Source organism: Leptonotus elevatus, chromosome 10 (assembly GCF_054856555.1).
Source record: "Leptonotus elevatus isolate MCC_2025b chromosome 10, RoL_Lele_1.0, whole genome shotgun sequence".
Lineage (NCBI taxonomy): Eukaryota > Metazoa > Chordata > Actinopteri > Syngnathiformes > Syngnathidae > Leptonotus > Leptonotus elevatus.
The window spans coordinates 20,084,960-20,106,134 of record NC_141248.1 but is presented as its reverse complement, the minus strand read 5'-3'; the positions used below and the strand labels follow the sequence as shown (position 1 = coordinate 20,106,134).

The following is a 21,175-nucleotide window of genomic DNA, read 5'->3' as shown; positions in this document are numbered from 1 at the left end:
CTTGCCTTTCTGCAAGTATAACTCATCATCATGCTTCAAGTCAAGCATTAACGGTCAAGTCTCAAGTGTTTTATTTTTTTTGTCAAGTCACGTCATCAAAACTCTTGACTCCAAGCCGGAGTCCAAGACGCAATGACTCAAGTTCCCATCGCTGCTTTATTGTACTACTTAGTGGTGAAATGGTGCGCCAAAATATCACGGTTCACTGCGTAGCTTGGTTTTAAGGTCACACTTTTGGTCCGCATTGGGTACAGTAATGGAAGCAAACTCAAAACGTAAAACTACCAATCTTTTGGGCCAAGTTTTTTAGATGAAAATAAGACTGCTAGCAATATATTCATCAATAAATGGACAATTTCAAACGTACCACTGCTATTAAGAGAAATTATTGTACATGCCTACCTACATGAATCAGAGGTGAGTTAAGTCAGGCGGTCAAAATTGGGACAAAAAAGGAGACTAGACAAATTGGTGTCATCTCTTTGTGCTAATAATCTCAGGGAAATCTTTCCCACCAAAACTCCGTCACCTTAAACCGCCGCAGAGGCGGTTCATTATCCGCACTGCTCCTCCACTAATTATTCTCATGCTTATGGGGGATAATTACCATTTTGCAGCCTAACATCCACACTGCCTGCTTGGCTCGGCATCACTCGCAAAAGGCCGTCAATGGCTGCTCTATTGCAGTCTCATCAGTCTAATTATAGGATTTCCAACTTGTGAAAACTGTGAATTCTCCCATTATGCTCGTCGCGTTTGCGGCTGGGATGCGACAAGTCGACGGAGGAGCCTTGAGTGGAGAGCGGCGGGCCGAGCCTTTTCCTTCAAAGCTGCGGCTGTATGAATTGGAGGGTTGCCAGGCTTGTTAATCAGGTTGTTTGGAAAATAGACTGATTCACTAGTTTGTTGTCCCTCACTTAAAGGAGACTAAGCATTATTTTGCCAGTTGTCTCAATGACATCTTTATGTATCAAAAACACAGTTAGATTCACCGAACTTGTTTTGAAGGGGCGGTCCTATCTTATGCAAATTAGCTTTTAGTCTCCCAGGCAAATGGGTGAGGCTTGGTAATGGATGTTTGTGCTTATTACAGCATTTTTGTTAGATATTCAGATCATCGTCGCTTTATCAAGCTGCCGAATTACGCTGAAGGAGTGCAAGACCGTGTTCCCAACCTCTTTTCAACCAATATGATCGGGTCTTATTTGGCTCACGAATGTACTCGGTATGAAAATCTGGCTCTTTACAGTTGAATATAGAACCATTACTCTGTTGTAGGAATGGCAAGAAAAGTGGATTGCTGGTATAAGATTGCCGCCATCTTTGACTTGTCATGTGTTAAAGTGTCTGATAATCCCTCTTTGGCATTTTGGGGTCACAGCAGCCTGTCTGTATAGAATGAAACAAGACCAATCAGGAGGCCACATTCATTAAGGAGCCGGAGAGGCGTTCGCAAGTGGAGAACAGCAAAGAGGCAGAAGGCCTAAGCCGAGAACGCAGTAAGGGTTGGCTGGGGTTGGGGGGTTGGGCAGGTGACAACATGAATGGTCCAAGCGGCAGATGACAGACAGCCGGGTCAAGCGGGCGGAATGCGGGCCGCAGAGGACCACATGACGGACAGGACGCACGTTCTCTTTGACCCCAATTACTGGAGGTGTTTCTTTTCACCACATAATCCGCAGCAAGTACGCTGGCCTCTGATTGGTTTCACCAGCTTGTTTTTTTTTTTTCTTCTTCCCCAGCCCCCCAACAAAGTCAAACGTCTGACGGGACTGCCCATCTGTCTGTTATGTTTCAACGCTCCTATGATTGGCATTTGTGTGCAACAGATCACTTTTCAGTGAAGGTCACATAGTCGCTAATGTCAACGTTTGCTCTTTACCGCTATTCTAAGAGGAAATGTATGTGGATATGTCAATACTGTCACAAATCAGTGGAGGAAATGGCTGTCCAGATGTTTGGCTAGTCAAGGCTTCTCATGGCATCTTTGGCATAAATGTGAGAAAACAAATAAATCATAAAAAAAACCCATACAAATTATTAGGAATCTTTGATTGTCTCATGATTCGATTTGATTTTGATTTTTGGGTTTGCAATTCGATTCAGAATTGAGTTTCAATTCAGAGCGATTTTTTTAATTCAAAATCATTTGATTGTCTTATTTTTTCTTTCTTTTAATTTACATTTATTAAGTTTTGAATTGTAAGGAAAGTACTTTTTTTCCCACAAAAACAGACTATGGACCACAACTGCTATACTCTATATAGCTAGCTATAATTTTTGTATCCCTTTTACAGTATATTCTGCCCTCCCTGTGCAGACTGACTACAGTTTAGCAGACAGCAAACAGTCCCTCAAAAACCAGTTTCACCCTGTTCCGTTCTCACTGACCCTACAGAGTGGATGATTAAAGCAGTGACTTGTTTAGCTTGTTTCCTGAATGTAGCTAGCTCAAGGCTAATGCACATTGGAAAGTGCCATTGACTCGCTAATGCTAATTAGCGCGCTACTAGTGGCACTTTTAACACTCAAAACAATGGTTATTTGCAATCATGCAAAACGCTTCAGGAAGGTATACAGAAAAGCATCTTGCTCTTCCTACGCTGCCAAAAAACTACTTTTATTGGCATAACTTGAACATGACTTTTTCCTTCTACTCTCCAATGTGGCTACAACTTAACAGTTTATCAAAACGCGCGGAACCACACACACATTACACACTAGTGGTGGAATAGCTTTTGAAAATCATTTATTTGCTTCAGTCCCGTCGGTTCATCGGTCAGTCACAAACAACTCTTTATCTAATTTATTAATGAGGCACAACAGTGTACAGTTAGCACGATTGGTAGCCAAGTAGCACTAGTGCTAGCTGGCTATCCTATTTGGTGCTCTTTTTGGAGTATTCCGTTGCTTGTTTATACACTCTGGCTTCTTGCATTCATTTTTATACCATTCATGACGTAATCAATTTGTGGACTCACCAAAGTAATAAACAACAAACTAAAACTATCCTGATTCTCGTGAGTGTGCTTGTGTCCAAACTGGGGCTGATCCGGAATGATTTTAATTGCGAGCTGGATGAAGCCCCATAGCTAGTTAGCAATCTGGCGGCCGCCGTAAATCCTTGTCATCCTGACCTCCGTCTGTCCGTCTTTCCGCAGAGACGCTCATGGACTCCACCACAGCCACTGCCGAGCTCGGCTGGACCGTCTATCCGGTGTCGGGATCCAGCGACAACAGCGTGAGTCACGTCGGCCGCAGTTGCATCATTCGCCAAAAGTGTCAAAGTCGTGTGTGCGTGTGTGTGTGCGTGTGTGTGTGGTCACTGGTCACCCTCTGCTTTTTGTAAGCGTGTGTACGTTTGTTCAATCCCCATGACAAATGCACTTGTTACTCTGCACCACTGTTTGGGTTTCTCACTCTAAGGTCAAAGTTGAAGCCATGAGCCGGGAAAAGCACCAAAGGAGGAGCCCAGTGGGTGTTTTGAGAGGCACTGCCTCATTTATAAACCTGTTAGAGATAGACGCAAAGTCAAGTTTTTGATTTTTTACTTGTTAATCATTATGTGTAATTAACTAGAGATGGTCGTTTCACAAAATTTCTTTTCATCACTGCATTTGAAAACTTCTTTCATGATTTGGTATGAAAATGATATACCTTGATCATCTTGCCTTGAATTATCATGATTATCTGTTTTATCTCAATGTTAGAAAAAGAAACAAAAACTCAAGCTTAGACTGCCTGCTACGTAAGGGCTGAAATCAGGAATGTAATACAGAGATACCTTGATTTTAGAAGTGCAAAACTTAATTGATTAATCCTTTAGGGACATTGTTCAAACTGCCCAATACACAAAAATATGATAACCTCTCAACTGTAAATATTCTCTTTTTCAGTGCTCAATAAAAGCACACTGATTATCTTCCTTTTTAATAAAAATGATATATTTTTAAATAATAAAATAATCAACATCTTTGTAAGGACAAACCAGTAATTGAATCAAGATCAATGTATGTTTGACCATTTTCTGCACTGTCAATTCAAAATAATATACTATACAATTTAAAATAATAACTCCTCTTTTTGATTAAATGGATGCAAATTAAAATATTTTTTTATCCGATTCATTGATTAATCGCAAAATAGTCAACTGTGAAAATATATTAGTTCATTTAAAGGATCTTTGTGCAGTTTGTCACTTGACACACTGCCACCTCTGGCCCAAAGCGTAACTGCAGCATCTGTGTCAGGCTCGTTCATGGTGCGCGTGCGAGTACGTGCACGATCTTAAAGCGACAGCCACAGTTGGCAAACGAAGACATGACTTCAAATGAGGTAAGAAAAACTCGGCCCCTCCCCAAAGAGGAGTGCGTGGATCTGCACACTCTACTATAAAGCGAAGATAAAAGCTGATAGGTGCAGTCAGAATAAAACAGTCAGGGCTCTTCGTACACACCTGGGCATTGGTGGAGCATGCATGATGTAGAAAAAGCTTTAGTATTAACTTTTTAAATAGCACAATGCATCTTTAAGATTGTTCCAGATTTTTTTAGTTGTTCATTTATTTTTAAAACACATTAGAACATTACAAAATAAGACACTATTGGTAGCCAAGTAGCACTAATGCTAGCTTGCGCAACCATGCGTGTTGGCTAACAGCTAGCACATTAAAAAATAAGACACAGATAAAAAGACTCAAACATTCCCCCCACAAATGAGCAAAAAAGAATCAGCTGATTGTTGCTGATTTTTTCCACCCCTCTTTGCTATAAGTTAAACAATTGTTTGGCAGCTTCTACGTTGTTTGTTTTGTTTATGCGTTTTTTTTTTTTTTTGCATTAATGATCCCCTCTGTGACCCATTGAACCATCACAGGCTTGAGAGCAAAATAGTTTGCTTATGCTCCAGCCGCCCGGACTCAAATCTTCGAAGGCGACGGCGTCGTTTGATGCTTAACGTTTCCAGCGAGGTTGCCAGGATTCCCGCATTCCTGGCGGCCACATGCAAGACATGCCGAGCGTGCAGGCGCGCCAAAACCAGTGTCTCGGCCTCGCTTCGTTTCTGCGCCACGAGATTCCGTCTTCCTTAGGATAGGACCAAAAAGAGGGAAGATGTCGACTTATTTTCTGGAGCGTTCCCAAAAAAACACAAAACCCATTGCCAATTTTTCTCAATTATTTACGCTTCTGTGGTTTGTTATAAAGATGGTTTGAATTATACCCCGTCGTGCTGGAGATGCTGGCCTTCGATGGTTCCATGATACAACTTTAAAGATGTTCTTCATCTCCTCCATCCTGTGAACGCCTGCTGTCGCCTTCCTGCTGATCCCGACAAGCAACGCGGTGTAACGGCTTCCTTTTTCTCCTGCCATCAACGGAGTCTGTCAGTTATTTTCATGACCGCATTTCCTCATGTCGTGGCCAGGGACGTTTATTTATCCATCTTTTAGGGTTTTTTACCGGGCCTTTATTTGTACAAATGCTTCCGTATAATAACATAATATCGATGGAGATTTAATGTTTTTTTTCCCCTTATCATCGGATATGATTGTTCTTCTTCCGGTCCTTAATTCTCAGGGTTTTTCCTTCAAATTGACGCAGAGGTGGTCCCATGTACAGCATGTACAGTGCTGCCTTGCTACTCTCATCAAAGTTTACTAACAAAAACAAAACAAAACAAAGAATTACACGTGCTTTTAAAACAGCAAAACAGCTTTATATTTAGTTGACTACCTTTAACTAATTTGCTCGCAAAAATTTTAAATATTACCATGGTCCCAAAAAACGCATTTATACGTTGTTTTAAAAAAATGTTTTTTATGCTCCAGCATACAGAAGGCTTTGATGTAGTCTCTGAACTGAAGAGAAAGCTTAAAGCAATGGTAGTTATTACAAAAACGACCAGCAGGTGGTAGCAGAGTAAAAGAGATCAACCAGGGCCATGTTGCAAAAAGGCTTTTCCCCAAGTGTTTTAAACAGATTTGTGAGTAATAATGAAACTTAGCTATATTATAATGCTAATTGCTGCAAAACGAAAATATACAAATATACTTTTTTCCTGATGAAAGAAGAGACTCTAATCTTTCTTTTGGTAGGTTCCATGTTTTTTATAGCAATAGAACACAATATTCTTTGAATGAGTGAATGAGTTAATGCTAATGCTTACACATAATGGGAAACAAATAAAAAAAAAATAACCTGGAAAAAAAAACATTGGTTTATCGCTACACGCTATTTCGTGGCAAAAACAAATGTCTAGTGAGTACAATGCACAGAAGTCGTCACCCTGAGGCCCAACGCAACAGGTGGCGAAACAGCCACACGAACGAACGCACACTACGTGCACATACTGTACTGCATATGCTGGGATCCACGGGCTCAACCGGTGGATTTGCGAGTATCATGAAATTCCTCCCTACATGACACCAGATACTTTGCGACGCGATGGAAAGCCAAACACGTACGAGCAGAAAATGAAGTCAGAAATGTTCTGTCAGTTGGCGTTATTCGACTCCCGCTTTACGATACATTAGAATGTCAAATTAGTCACATAGGAATTTTCCTTCCTGTGTTTTATTTTTTTGTCTGCCGCCCGCAGCTCTTCTCATATGAATCTTTCTTTTAATTCCCCCCCAAAAATGACAGCCAAACTTAACCCCAAACACACTGACAACCGGTGGAAAATGTACATGAAGCACAATTTGTCCCCGGGCGGTGTGGGGATGTTCTTGATACCCATGCTGGCTAACCGGCTCAGACAGAATGTTTTAAGAATAAAGTATGCACAAAGTTTGCAATTTTGCTTTGGTGAATATGGGGTGACATGCAGAGGGAAAAAAAAACAACTTTTTTTGTTTTATTTTTAACAATGTAACCTACTTTTTTTTTTAAAGAAATAAATGGCTCAGTAGCCCTTAAAATTTTAATGAAGCAGCCCCAGCTGTATGTTTGACCGAGGTCTACTAAAATTAGGAAGCTTATCTGACAACCCAACACCCCCAAAAAATATTGTTTTTATAATAATAATAATAAAAAATCTCTTTTAGTCACATCATAAACCCAGCAGGAAGTCTTCCATTTTAAATGTTCTATCAAATATTGGCCTTTTATCATTTGGGACTTTTATAGAGGTCATATTTTAACACACTCCTCCGTGACACTCGGCTGAGTGTCGAACCAGAACTTCAGAGCTAACCACTATCACAATGCGCTGTCATGGAGTCAACCAACTTTTGTCAAAGTACGTATTCAGCTCGGGACCGCTGGACTACAGTTTCGATTTTCTATAACTTGCTTGTGGATTGATGTTTGTAACTTTTCAAAAATAACCATACTTATGCAGACTCAGCATCAGCTTGAGTACATGACACGCCTCTTGCGAAGAGCAATCGAGCATCACAGACTTAAGTGGCCAACGTGTTCTTCTCAAGTGGGGTGGAGAAATCAAAGCAAGGTCAGGTCCGACTCTGTGACCCACTCTCTTTTACTGTTTACGTACATTTCCAGGGATACTCATTGAGCCATTTTCAGCAGCAATATTTTATCCAGAATTAATTTGATAACTTCATTATTTTTCCTGTGCTGAGGAAATGGGTAACGAGCAATCATGGCTGAGTTAGCTGACCAAACCCAGGGAACAGGATTGGTCGTTACCTACTTCCTCAGCACAGGTGATGTCATCTTCAGTCAACAGCAAGTAGAAAGATTAGGTTTTAAAGTTATTAATTATACAAGAAAAATAATGAAGTTATCAAATTCATTCTGCACAAAATATTAACTTTTTTACTGCTGAAAATGGCTCAATGAGTCAAGTATCCCTTTAAAAGTATTTTTTATTTTTATGAAAGACCTAACGTATTGCACTTTATGACAATTCAGAGTCTTTTTAATTTATATTTAATGTTTGTCTTTTTTTTAATCTTGTCCTTTTGATGTTTCATAATTAATCAATATCAGATTGAACCAAGTGAATCAAATCGGACAAAATCGTATCTAACTCTTATGAACTACAATTTATAGTGGTTGGGGTTTTTGGGTTGACCATCCTGTGTCCTGGGTCGATTCCGGTGTTGATAAAGAAAACTTTTAAAGGCCATGACATCTAGTGTAAAAATATTTCATGTATTTCATTTAACAAATGGAAGTTAACCAAAAACTATTTGCACTGACCTGTGAGAGGAAACAAAAAGACAAATAGTTCATTACTGCTTTAGAGGTGTGTGTTATTGATGCAATGCGAGTCACCCCTGAGGAAAGACTGCATCCGAAAATGGAGCAACGTGAATAATTGATTTACATCTGCCAGTGATGATGCGTCGGCGGCACTCCGAGTGTTGTTTCGGCCTCATTGAAATTCAAAAACAGTGCGTTGCAATCACCAACGGGTCGGGTCGACTTTTGGATTAAAGAAAAAATATAGCGTCGGGAGCGTATTCGCACGGCTGCTGGACTCTTTTATGGCCGAGAAGCAGATTTACGAACACGTTGTGCCAAAGTGAAGACTCATCTACGTTAAAGTCTGCAGCCTCGAATATAGATGACGTATCTGCATTGATGACATGACACCACACAACGTAGAGAGGCATATACTGGATATTTTTCTCAACATCAGGTTAACAAATCAACATGAAATTTGATGGACATTTCAGCCATAGGATGTACACAAACATCTTTAGGAGCTGTGTCCTAAATGGTACAAGGAGGCGGCCATTTTGGTTTGAGGCAGACATTTTGGAAGAATTCCAAGGCTTCACCGAACTCCTTGTAGGGAATTCACCCAAATGAGCCCCAATTGGAAGCACGTATCCTCGACAGATGGGTGACAATAAATTGCCAAGCTTATTTTCTGGTGCCAGCCAATGCGGATGGAGCATAGGATTGTAGATTGGTCATTATTCAGAGGATTCTCAGAAAGAATAATAATGTTAAAAAAAAATGCCCCTGATACAAGTTTTACCGATCGACATGAAACTGGGTGGATATGTTATGTCATGTTGACTTTCATAACAGGATGCACGGAAAAGTCAAGGACCATTGTTTGAAATGGTACATGAATTTGACCGTTTTGCTTTGAAGCACATATTTTGGGCAAATTCTAAGGCTTAATAGAGAATTTGCTCAATTGTGCCCCAATTGGAAGCAAGTATCCAAGACAGTTGGCTTAACCTAAATTAGCAAAAATGGTCAGAGCTGAAAAAGAGAAATCAGCTCCGCAGACACCAGTTTCATTGATCAACACGGATTTTGTGAACATATCTCTCATAACAGGACGCACGAAGAAGTCTTGTACCGGAAATTGAATTTGAACGTGACCATTTTGCTTAATTTTTTTTTTAAAAATTGACAATTTCAATTAACTTTATTTAAGGAAGTCAGTTTCCAAAACACTCATGTTAAAGGTGCATTGTGCCGTTTAAAAAGGTAATATTAAAGCTTTTTCTACATCATGCATGCTCCACCAATGCCCAGATGAGTACAAAGAGCCCTGGCTGTTTTACTGCATCTATCAGCTTTTATCTTCCCGTTATAGTAGAGTGTGCGGACCCGCACACTCCACAGTTTCTTTGGGGAGGGGGCGGAGTGGTGGAGGGTGACGTTATGCGCGTCCCCGCGCAGTAGCGAGCATGTGGCGTTGTACTAGCATTAGCCTGTGGTGTTAGCTAGCGTACAACACTGCACGCGTGAGCTGCTAACTTTCTACAGTTAGGATGCTGCAGTTACGCTTCGAGGTGGCAGTCGCGAGTAAAAAAAGTAACAAACTGCAAAAAAATCCTTTAAACTTACTATTTTGTGCCTATGCCGCAACATGGTGATATGGACATGGCCTCAGTTTAACAGTATTAGTTAACATAATTATAATATTGTGAAAATTACTTTATAAAGTAAGTTATAGAATACGTCCACATTGATATGGAAAAAAAAATACTTGATGTGTCCTTTTTGTGTGTTTTTATATGAAAAAAAAACACTGAAACAAGAAGATGATTGCTGTCTTCGAACAAACGTGAATCCACCATACTACACAATATTACTTATGATATTAAACTGACAAATACACAGCTTGGTCACAATCGGGAATAAGCGTAAAAAAACCCAAAATGGAACAAGCAATGTGACAGAATAAGCCAATTCCTACTTCTCTCCTCACGTGAGGACCTCGAGGGCTCAGACTAACGCCTGGCGACATGCAGCGCCGCCGTTACCTCCACCTTGGCTGCTTAAAACACATGACCACCCTCTCGCAGCACTCCCCGGCCAAAAGCTGTGAAAATGAAGACGTTTCTTCTAATTTCACACTCGGCGCTTGATCGTTAGGCTCTTATTATGCCCCATTTGCTTCCCTCCACTGGCCGTGATGAAAGGGGGCCAAAGGGGCTGTGACAGGACAAAAAGGGGCCCCTCCATCACAACACATTTTGTTTGGGGACTTTTTTTTTTTTTAAACTCCAACCCTGCCCCCTCCCGCATGACCACCACTGCTTCTCGCCAGTAGCCCCCACCTGTCTCTGTATTAGTTTGTGTCTAACTACAAACGTCCAGTGAGCTGCAGATGGTCCGCTCTTGTTTAATTGGCCCTCGGCTTCCCCGCCGCTCATCAGCAAGTGGGAAGGTCAATAGCTGCTCATGACCTGCGATGATGATGTGTGCTTGGAAAAAAAAAGCCAAAAGATGCCAGCATTTCTCTATCCTGTCACATCCTGATTGGAGGCATGGGATTTGGCGAAATGAATTTTGACGCTATTGCCACACTCCAAAACTCAACAAGCTTCAGCCGTGTTCACCTTGGTGAAAATTTGTATTTGCTTGGGTTAAAAATAAAAAATTTGCCCCCGAATCCAGGTTCTCTCAGCAACATGGAAGTTGGTGGAGACGTCTATAATCGGGTTTCCATCCAATTGTTTTGAATTTTTTAGGAAAATTTACTGAAAATGTGCAAAACAGACCGTTTCCATCTGTTTTTCTTTTGCAAATATTGAGAGGGGACTCCGCTTCACTAGGTGGCGGTATACACCATAGAGATGTGATCCACCAATAATTTAAAAGAAGAAGACCAGGAAGCAACTGCGCCGTGTGATGACGTCATATGAGTTTCCGTTTGTAATTCTTGATAAACCGTAGCGTTTCTTTGCTGTTTTCCATCTAAAATCGCATTAATATTCACCTCTTTAATTAACTCCAAAAGATTTCAGTTTCGTCGTCCCCGCAAACATACCTTACTTTATCGTCCAACAATGCTTTGGACTACAAACGTACGTGTGACGTAATATCCGGTCAAAACATTCAACGTGTATCCGGTCTTGCCAGCGGTTATTCGCAAAAACTGCTACATAGCCAAAATTCGCATTTTCCTTTTTCCGATACACTTCAAAATCCACCCCCTCTTAGCGTAAAAACCTCTTGGCGAATTTTGGGCCCGTTTTCGAATTATTATTATTATTTTATTTTTTTAACCTCTTAACTCCAAGGGATTTGTTCGAGACTTGCTAATGGCGGACACTCCGCCTCCGTAGAAACTTAATTGTTATCTTACTAAAATCATGCCAATCAATTGACATGTTCGTATAATGTACTTACATGCTCTATAAAACGATATACCTCGCTTACATTAGAATGATAGTATACAAGGGGGAAAAAAGCATAAAACATTCCCAATACTGTGTGTGTTATTAATTACATGGTACATGCCTTATCTAAAAAAAACCTCAGAAAAACAAAAGCTGGTGCTCTGTTTTTCAGGAAATTTTTTTTTACTCTGTTTTTCTGAGTAGTTTTTCCTCCTGTTTTTCTGACTATTTTCCCCTCATGTTTTTCAGGGGTGGAAGGGGAGGTCTTATGACAGAAAAAAAAATCAGTAAAACAGGGAATATTTCCAGGGTCCGTGTTGACCACCCAAGTTACCAACTATGTTCCCTGTCAGACAAAGAATTGAAAGTTTTCAGATCTGGCAAAACAAGTTTGTCCATGTCAGTATTTGTATTATCCCAGGCCGTATGTGTCCCTTTCCTTTGTTTAGTCTTCGCCCTGGAAATGGTCCGGGCCAAGCCACGCATCACACTCAACGGTGATTAATTAGGACATGGGAATAAAGAATTTGAGCTGTTCTAATTAGACGGAGAGTGTTTGATGGAATGCCAGTTTTTGTAACGAAAGGGGCTGACTTTCCCCTCCCCGGCCGCCGTCAAAATGTGTCAGAGTCCTTGCTAAGTGGGCTCTAATTTGAGAGATTATATCAGCTGTGAAGTGGAGCGGCTGTAGCCGATGCAAAGCGGCTCTCTGGGGTTTAGAAACACTTTTTTCCCCTCTCTTTTCGTCTTCCTCGGGCCGAGATGTCGAGGTCAAGGTCGCGACCTTCTAGGTGGTGCCGGCGCATGGTGTTTAAAGTTGATGCCCTTGATCCGCGGCCAAGGGGGGCCTGAAGACATCTGTAGCCTGTACATAGAAACAAACAGGCAGGGAAAGAGAGAAAGGTCTCACTCTTGTGTGTAAAATGCAGACCAGACTCCGGGTGAATTCGATAAGTCTTCATGTGGTCGCCCGGTGGAATATTCTATCCGTTGCTCTGGCTGTGATTGATGTTTCTCGGGATTTGCCTGAAGTGAAAAGAAGCTTTTCACCGTGCCAGTAAGCCATTACAGTATGTGCTCCATTTAGATACAAAAGGCGCAACAATGACGGATGCGATGTCGCCCGCAGCGAGCTGAGTGTCACATCAGGCCAGAAACATGGACTTTAAACGTCAATAAATATATATACGCTATTTTTTTTCTTTTTACAGCCATCTTCCTTCGTTCTAATTTTCAGAACTGATGAGACACTAAATAATAAATAAATACAATGTGTACTATGAAAGTTGATTGTGGGCACGTTTGACCCATTTCTCCCACCCTGGCTGTGATGTAAAGCACACTGACTTCAAGTTCAGCGTCTCCGGGAAGAATTACAGTATGAGAATAGTTTCTCCAATTAAAGCAAACGCATTGATAAACATTAATACTGGCTGACGGCGGAGCGCCGAAGTGTTTCATCTGCACGCCATCATGAAAAAAAATAATCCCTTTTTCACATTCCTTTTAACATTTGTAATGCTACTGGGTCAATCTGACTAGTGTCACTAACTAAAACAATCCTAATAATGCACATAGTTTAGTTTAGTGTTTTTGCTCATTATTAACCCTTTTATGTTGATTTATATTAGTATCACTGGGTCAATTTGACCCTGCGGTAAATTTAATTATCTTAAAGTCTCAGAAATGAAACAAGGTCCCAATTATCCAAAAGAGACAGAAATGAAAGAACAAATCTCAATAAACATTGTTTATATCTCATTATTAAACTTCATTTTATGTATGTTTCTCAAGAACAACTGTAATATTCTTGGGTCAAATTGACCCAGACCATGTTTAATTATATAAACCAGTCAGAAAAAATAATCCCAATTCCAAAACTGTCACAAATTGGGGGGATTCTAATGAATATCTTTCCATATCATTATTATTGCTCCTGTTTGGTTGGTTTCTCAGGACGACCAAAACTGTTCCTGGGTCAATTTGACCCGAAGCATGTCTGATTTCCCAAAGGTCATACGAACTAAAAAAAACACTTAATAATTATTGTTTTTCTCTCTCTCTCTCTCTCATTATTCACCCTTCTGTTTACATTTCTCGAAAACAGCAGTAATGTTCATGGGTCAATTTGACCCGGATGTTTTGGATTGTCCAACAGTCTTACAAAGAAACAAAAATAAATAAATAACAGTTTCAATCAATATGTTGTGCCGCTACTCCTCCATGTTGAGAGGAACCAGTTGAGGTGGCTCGGGCATCTGGTTTGGATGCCTCCTGGGCGCCTCCCTGGGAAGGTGTTCCGGCCATGTCCTACCGGCGGGAGGCCCCGGGGACGACCCAGGACACGCTGGAGAGACTACGTCTCACGGCTGGCTTGGGAACGCCTTGGGATCCCGTCGGAGGAGCTGGCGGAAGTGGCTGGGGAGAGGGAAGTCTGCGCTTCCCTGCTAAAGCTGCTGCCCCCGCGACCCGACCCCGGATAAGCGGAATTGAAGACGGAAATGTTGTGTCTCTTTGAATTAAATAAATTAACAAAAGACTGTTTAAATATTGGAATAGTGCAATAGTGATATGAATTGATTTTTATTGTCATTGCACACGTCACGAGTACAGAGTTACAAAATTCATTTTAAAGGCTGTAACAACTGACAGAGGGAGGACGGAAGGACCGACGGGTCATGTGGCAGCGTCCCAATTTCTTAGATAAGAAAAGGGAGAAGCAATCTAATATGCTATTATTATTTCAGGTCCTCTTCCCATTTATTATTATTTTTTTTTTTTAATGTTGCTTACATTTATCAAAGCAATCGTAAAAAGTCAAACACCAAAAAATAAGAAAACAAATCTAATTGTACAATGTCTCAATTTGACCTGCAAAATAACAGGAGGGTTAAACTCACACTGCAGCTTCAGTGAACACTTTGATTGAAAAAAGAGCATCGATGGAACTATAATTATGAACCTCCGTCTGACAACTTCACCGCCCAATGCAACAAATCACAGTCCTTCCCCAACAAGGGCAAAAATGATACACGCTGTTAACTCCGCCTGGCGTAAAAGATGAAGTGGGAGGTTGCGCTTCATCTTTAAGTAGCCCTGAAATATACTCAACACATTTCCGCCGATGTTTGTGCATGGGCGAGGCGAGACACGGATCTTGACATCAGCGCAGATTTACTTGGCTAAAAACTTAACAGCAAGTAGAAATATAAATGAATTGGCCATCTGTCTTGTATTGTTCTTTTATAGATATATAAATAGAATACCTTTTGTTGACACTGCATTACACTTACAGTTACTGTGCAGTGTAACACAAAGCAGTGAGTAGTTCTGTTAGATGCTTAAAATAATAACAGATGAATTAAAAAACAAAAACAATCAAAGAGGTTTAGTTTCTATTGAGTATGTGAATTTAAAATATCAGAATACTGACAAACCCTATCCAGGTAGATGATGCAATCAACGTAGATATGGATAGAAGGTGCTTTATTACACTTTTTTTTTTTTTTACTTACAATGTTTGATCGTACACAATATTTACCATATTTGTAATAATATGTGCAGCACGACATGATCATGGATAGTTATCGAAAATTGATTTATTGATTTGCCCTATGCAACTAATCCCGGGTGGATCCCGCTTCTTTCACCCAAAGTCAGCTGGCATAGACTCCAGATCACCTGCAACTTGAATGAGAGCAAGAGGTATAAAAGATTGGTTGTTTTAACTGTATGCCTTATATTAGACTATATTAATAACAGCAATAATACATTAAGTTAAGATAATAGACAAAGTGCAATTTCTGCAGAAATTGCGTGGGAATTGCTGAAAAGCTGAATCCGATTAATGAATGATAAGATTTGAATGCATGTGCTTATGAAATAAAATGAAAGATAAATTATGTGAAAATTATTATTTTTTAATTGTAGTTAAATGACAAATGAATAAAAAGAAAACTTGAACTACAATCGGTCTAAGGTGGGATTTAATCATTTCAGAGAAATTATAATCCATTTCTTGGATAGTTGCAATGTACCGTCAAAGGTGGGATTCAAACCCGCAATTTCCTGGTTACTGGAAATTGCACTTTAAAGTAATAATTTATGTCTGTCTGTCCCATTGAAAATGAATGTGGAAAAAGTTCATATTTAACGTTAAATTGTGTGAATACTCTGAGTAATGTCAAATCAGACGATATATACCCCGGCAGGTGTGAATTTTTGAAGCAAGTTGAAATTTGAACGGTGTATATGTGGGAGTTAAAAATCATAATAATATATGAATGCTTCAGCATTCCCACAATTATACACAATAAAATTGATTACTGCATAATCTGGATATCTTAAATACATAGTCAACAAACAGTCATTCGCTTTGCGATAAACTAAGGAAGCTGCAGTATCTGTAGTTATTTAGCAATGGCAGAGGTCCTCAGGCTCCCCTTGTTTTCTTGTTCATATATTCGGTGTTGAAAATGACCTTATCAGCTTGATCACATTAATGGGTGCAAGGTTCAAAGATGCGCGAACTGTGCTAGCGTGCCAACAAGACCTCCGGGCTCAGAAAAGCGCATGCCGAGAAAAAAGCTGGTTCTCATTTTGTTCCTCTTTGGGCCGACGTAGAGATGTGATGTTTCTTTGCACCGTGTAATCAATTTAATCACAACGTCGCCTTGAGCTGATTACGCGCCGATAATTACACTTTTCAAAGCGTGCACGGCAACAAACACATTATTGGTAGAAAACAGACATTGGCGGAGGTTTATTACTGTGTTCATAATGAGAACCATGTTGACCTTTATATGTCTTTACACTGGCATTGCACATGCGGTGTTTTATGTACAGCGGGGGTTGTAATTATTTGGTCTCCTGCTGAATTTGTTGAATTTGTTTGCTCAATTACAAAAAAAATGGCATGAAAAGAGAATATCAGTCACAAACGCATAAACATGCTAAAATCGATTTGATACGCAACAAATTCTGGCTCCCACAGATTGGCTGGCACCCATTCTCAATTTATCTTTGTAAAAGTTCCAACAGTTTTAACAGCATATAGTTTGAATGGATTGTGGTAATAGACATAATGTTAGTCCAAAAAACACCAATGCAAAGGATCCAAAATTCTGACCAAGTTGTTGGGAATCAAATACTTATTTCGACCAATACATTTTTTAAATCTTTATCCAGTGAGTTTTTATGCATTTTTGACTGAAATTCTGTCTTTTTACTATCATTCATATGCAACCATAAAAATGAGAGACATTCGAGAACTGTTGAAACTGTGACAAAGAATGTCCATGGACACGTGCCGAACTGTGAGAGCCAGAATTCTGGTTATTTTGTTGGGGATCAAATACATACTTACTCAATACTCAATAAAACATACATTTGATCATTTTTAGATTTTTGACTGATATTCTGTCTAATACAAAAGTCAATAAGCAACCATAAATGTTTGAGAGCATTAAAAGGAATGGCCATGGGCACCAGTCAATCTGTGGGAGCCAGAATTTAGGAACTAATACTTATTTCACTTGTAAGAAAAATGCATGTTATACCTTTTAGACTTTGGACTGATATTCTGTCTATCACCATCGTCAATAAACAACCCTAAGAAATTGAGATGGTTAAAAACTGTGTTAGCCAGAACTCAAGACAAAACAAGCTAAAGTTGCCATTTCGTCTCTCCGACAGTGGGAGGAGGTGAGCGGTTACGACGAAAACATGAACACCATTCGGACCTACCAGGTGTGCAACGTTTTCGACAACAACCAGAACAACTGGGTGCGCACCAAGTACATCCGGCGGCGCGGCGCGCAGAGGATTCACGTGGAGATGAAGTTCTCTGTGAGGGACTGCAGCAGCATCCCCAACGTTCCCGGCTCCTGCAAAGAGACGTTCAATCTCTACTACTACGAGTCGGACTCTGACACGGCCACCAGGACCTCGCCGGCCTGGATGGAGAACCCCTGGATCAAGGTGGACACCATAGCGGCCGACGAGAGCTTCTCCCAGGTGGACCTCGGCGGCAGGGTGATGAAGATCAACACCGAGGTCCGCAGTTTCGGCCCCGTGTCGAGAAACGGCTTCTACCTGGCCTTCCAGGACTACGGCGGCTGCATGTCGCTCATAGCCGTCCGCGTCTTCTACCGGAAGTGTGCCCGCATCATCACCAACGGGGCACTCTTCCAGGAGACCCTGTCCGGCGCGGAGAGCACCTCGCTGGTGGCGGCGCGGGGGGTTTGCATCCCTAACGCGGAGGAGGTGGACGTGCCGATTAAGCTGTATTGCAACGGTGACGGGGAATGGATGGTACCCATCGGACGCTGCATGTGCAAGGCTGGTAACGAGGCGGCGCAGAACGGGACCGTGTGTCGAGGTACGTCTTTTTTTGCTCGCTTTTCAAGCCCATTTTCACTGTCTGGTTGTTTAAGAGGTGTACTGCCCATTATTGGTGCCCATCTTGGGTTATCAAGAAAACTTAGGGGGACCAAAGGGGTGGAGCTAGACTCATGCTCCAGTCTGTTTGTTGGTCGTCAAATAGGTCAGTTCCTGTAATGATGGGAAGGGATTGGGTAGATTTATTTCACGGCAAGAAAGTAAACCGAATTCTGGATGTCGTGTATATTGTTGTCCGTTTATGTTACTGTGTGTTGTGCTATTTATGTTGTCAGTATCCCCAAATTCATCCTCCACACTCCTGACCGCTGCAAACACAAGCCAGGTCAGGATTTTATCCTTCCAAACTAAATTGAACTGAACCATTTGGGGGAAAGTGGCTTTGCACAATTTCATTTATGCACTCAAGACAAAAATCTTTACCACAGACCCTTTATTTCACCGAATGGAATGTTTGACTTTACGCGCCAATATGCTGATCTGAAATGGGTTTGAATTCGAATTGTGGTCAACCAAGCCATATTTGGTGACGCACGTGGCCGTTCAAAATTGACCTCACACGCATATCACTCGAATCTAATCTAGCCAAATAAAGAAAAATTATATAGAAAGGAACATGAACAAAAAACAAGTACCAACACACTCCCAGTGCAAAAAAATCATTTGCACCCTAGCTATTGTACAAACCCACACAGGTAGTACATTAGTAGAAATAATGTGTGCTCATCTCCCTTCATCCAGTCGGACAAAGACGCTACTTTTTCAAATGGCCTTCATTTTCCCTTCCCAACTGGAAGCCCCATCACAGGCACATTGATTGGACGTTTCAAAACGTCGATGTAACCGGCGCGCTCTACTCTGCGTCTTATGCTGTCCGCACCGAGGCGGGCGGTGGCGGCTGTTTAATGCGACGTGAAGCCTTGCTGGCTGGAAACAGTATGACGGCATGTCACCCGCACGCAATCCCGCCCATCTTGACAAACCTCCCACCTGCACTCATGATGACTGTGTTCCTGCCCTGTAATTACAACACATCTCTCAACGTGTTTGTGCGTGTGTATGTATGCTTGTATGTAGTTACTGGGAGGGGAAATGTGATGGGTTCAGCCTCACGTAGAACCACAACTTTTGGTACAGAAAAGCATACAAGACCTTGATTAAATGGTAGTTTTGTTTTTTTCCTGTAAGAAATGTTGAGTATGGGACAGAGTTTTACGGGTTCCCATGTGGAACATGTAAGGTAAGGCACAAGAAGTTCAACTCCCCTGTGCTGTACAAAGACTCTGTAAACAAATCCACTGTAAAAACAATTGGGTCAAAAATAACTAAAATTTTGTCAAGAATGGACCAACCAAATTACATTAATAACCCACAAAGAAATCCATTTTTTGGGGGTTGCTTTGGGTTAATTGAATAATCTGATTGAACTGAAATGGACCGACCCAACTTTTTGAGTTACCAACTTTTTGAGTTACTTAACTGAAAAACTTGTGTCAGATTAAATTAATAACCCACAAAACAACCACATTTTTGGGATTGTTTTGTGGGTTATTTATTTGACCCAATGTTTTTGGTTAATTGAATAACCCAATTGAATTGTGTCACAAATGTACTTTTTCAGTTATTTTCCCCAAAAAGTTAAGTCAAACTAAATTAATAACCCACAAGGCAACCCAGTTTTTGGGTTGACCCAACATTTTGAGTCAATTGAATAACCCAAAAAGTTGCGTCGGCCGCTTTGTGACCCAATATGGATTATTTTGACCTAACTCTTTTTAGAGTCTACAGTGTAGCTTAGCCTCTGTCCAGTGGTCATCGTGGCTAGAGATATGCTTTCGACATTGTTCAAACTCTTGGTGTTGTACTTTCCAAAAAAGAAAAGAATGAAGCCATTATATCATTAACATTTAAATATTGAATTGAGAAAAACCTTAAATCTGATGTCATTTACCCAAAAAAATCTTTCTTCTCTTACTGTAAGGAACATGAGCTGAACCGTGACCTCTAATCCAAGGTACTAAACCATGAGTTTAAGATTTTACCGTAACACCCATAGTACTTGGATTTAGTGTCATAGTTGATTTATAGCAGTAGCTCCACCAAAGTGTGTAATCATTCTGACTGCTATGCTAACAGGGACAAGCTTTTCAAGGAGCACAGGCCAATACCGGGCACACATGATGATACTCAATCTGCTCTGCCGCAATGAGTCGGCAACCCAGCGTAATTACGCCAGTCTGCTTGTTTTTGTGACCTCCGTGTAAGTCACTCCATGTTGCGGATTTCAACGTCTCTGGGGTTGCGTTTCGTCACGCTGCTCTTTTAGTGCTAAATTGGATTATACAAGTAATTGTTTTCCGCTCAGCAGAGACAACACGATCCAATTTCATATCCTCGCGGTGCTGAACATGCTGAAACATCAGCGGAGTCCACATTCAAACGGGTTACACACATACAGATTATTTAAATGTGGGAGATGGTATGCAAATAAGAATGGATGTTAGATACCACTTTTTTTCCAGACTGATACCAGTACTCAACTTCAATGACCGATCATTTTAAATATTTCGTATATTTTTGGGCAAAAGGCAGAATAGTCACTCTGCAATAGAGAATTTAAGTTCTAAAGTGACTTTAGAATTGTTTTTCTTCCTGATAGTTGAACGACCACAAGAGGGCGCCATAATTATCAGTGACTGAAATTGGCAGCCTTTGTGAGAACTCGATATCTTGAAATAAGGTCGAAATCAACCCTATGCCAGTGCCTGGAAACGGTACTCGCCTTTCCCGAGAAATTAGTGTGGGCTTACCGCACTGTGTAACTGTTAACTGGTGTAACTGGTGTAAACTGTATTGTGTATTAGAGATGCCCAAACAGCACACTACACACACACACACATCGACATATGGTTCGAATTGAGCCAGAATTCGTTTTTTTGGTACATGGGAGCAAAGTACTTAAGTGCACTTGGGTTTATGAGAAAATATGTATTTGATGCAAGCCCAGTATAATATGATTGTTTGAAGCTGCGCTCAGAGTTCAAAGTCAAATACCAATAGCATCGTAATAATTTAGCGTCTTTAACATTTGTCGAGGATTGAGCAGGAAATATCTTATACAGCAAAATGGCTCAGGATAATCTTTTTAACTCATTCACTCCCAGCCATTTTCACTGAAGCAACCCCCTTCGCTCCGGGCTGTTTTACTGGATT

At 40.8% G+C, this 21,175-nt stretch overlaps 1 protein-coding gene across 4 annotated transcripts in view; it reads left to right on the top strand.

The window, feature by feature from the left end:
* Positions 1-21,175, top strand: part of ephb2b (eph receptor B2b) — a 135,411-nt gene that overhangs the window by 47,094 nt on the left and 67,142 nt on the right. For all 4 annotated transcript variants that reach the window (XM_086086104.1, XM_086086103.1, XM_086086102.1 and 1 more), the window contains exons 2-3: positions 3,162-3,241; positions 17,258-17,942. In XM_086086104.1, the coding sequence (XP_085942230.1) occupies positions 3,162-3,241; positions 17,258-17,942 (765 nt within the window). The remainder of the gene's footprint in view (positions 1-3,161; positions 3,242-17,257; positions 17,943-21,175) is intronic.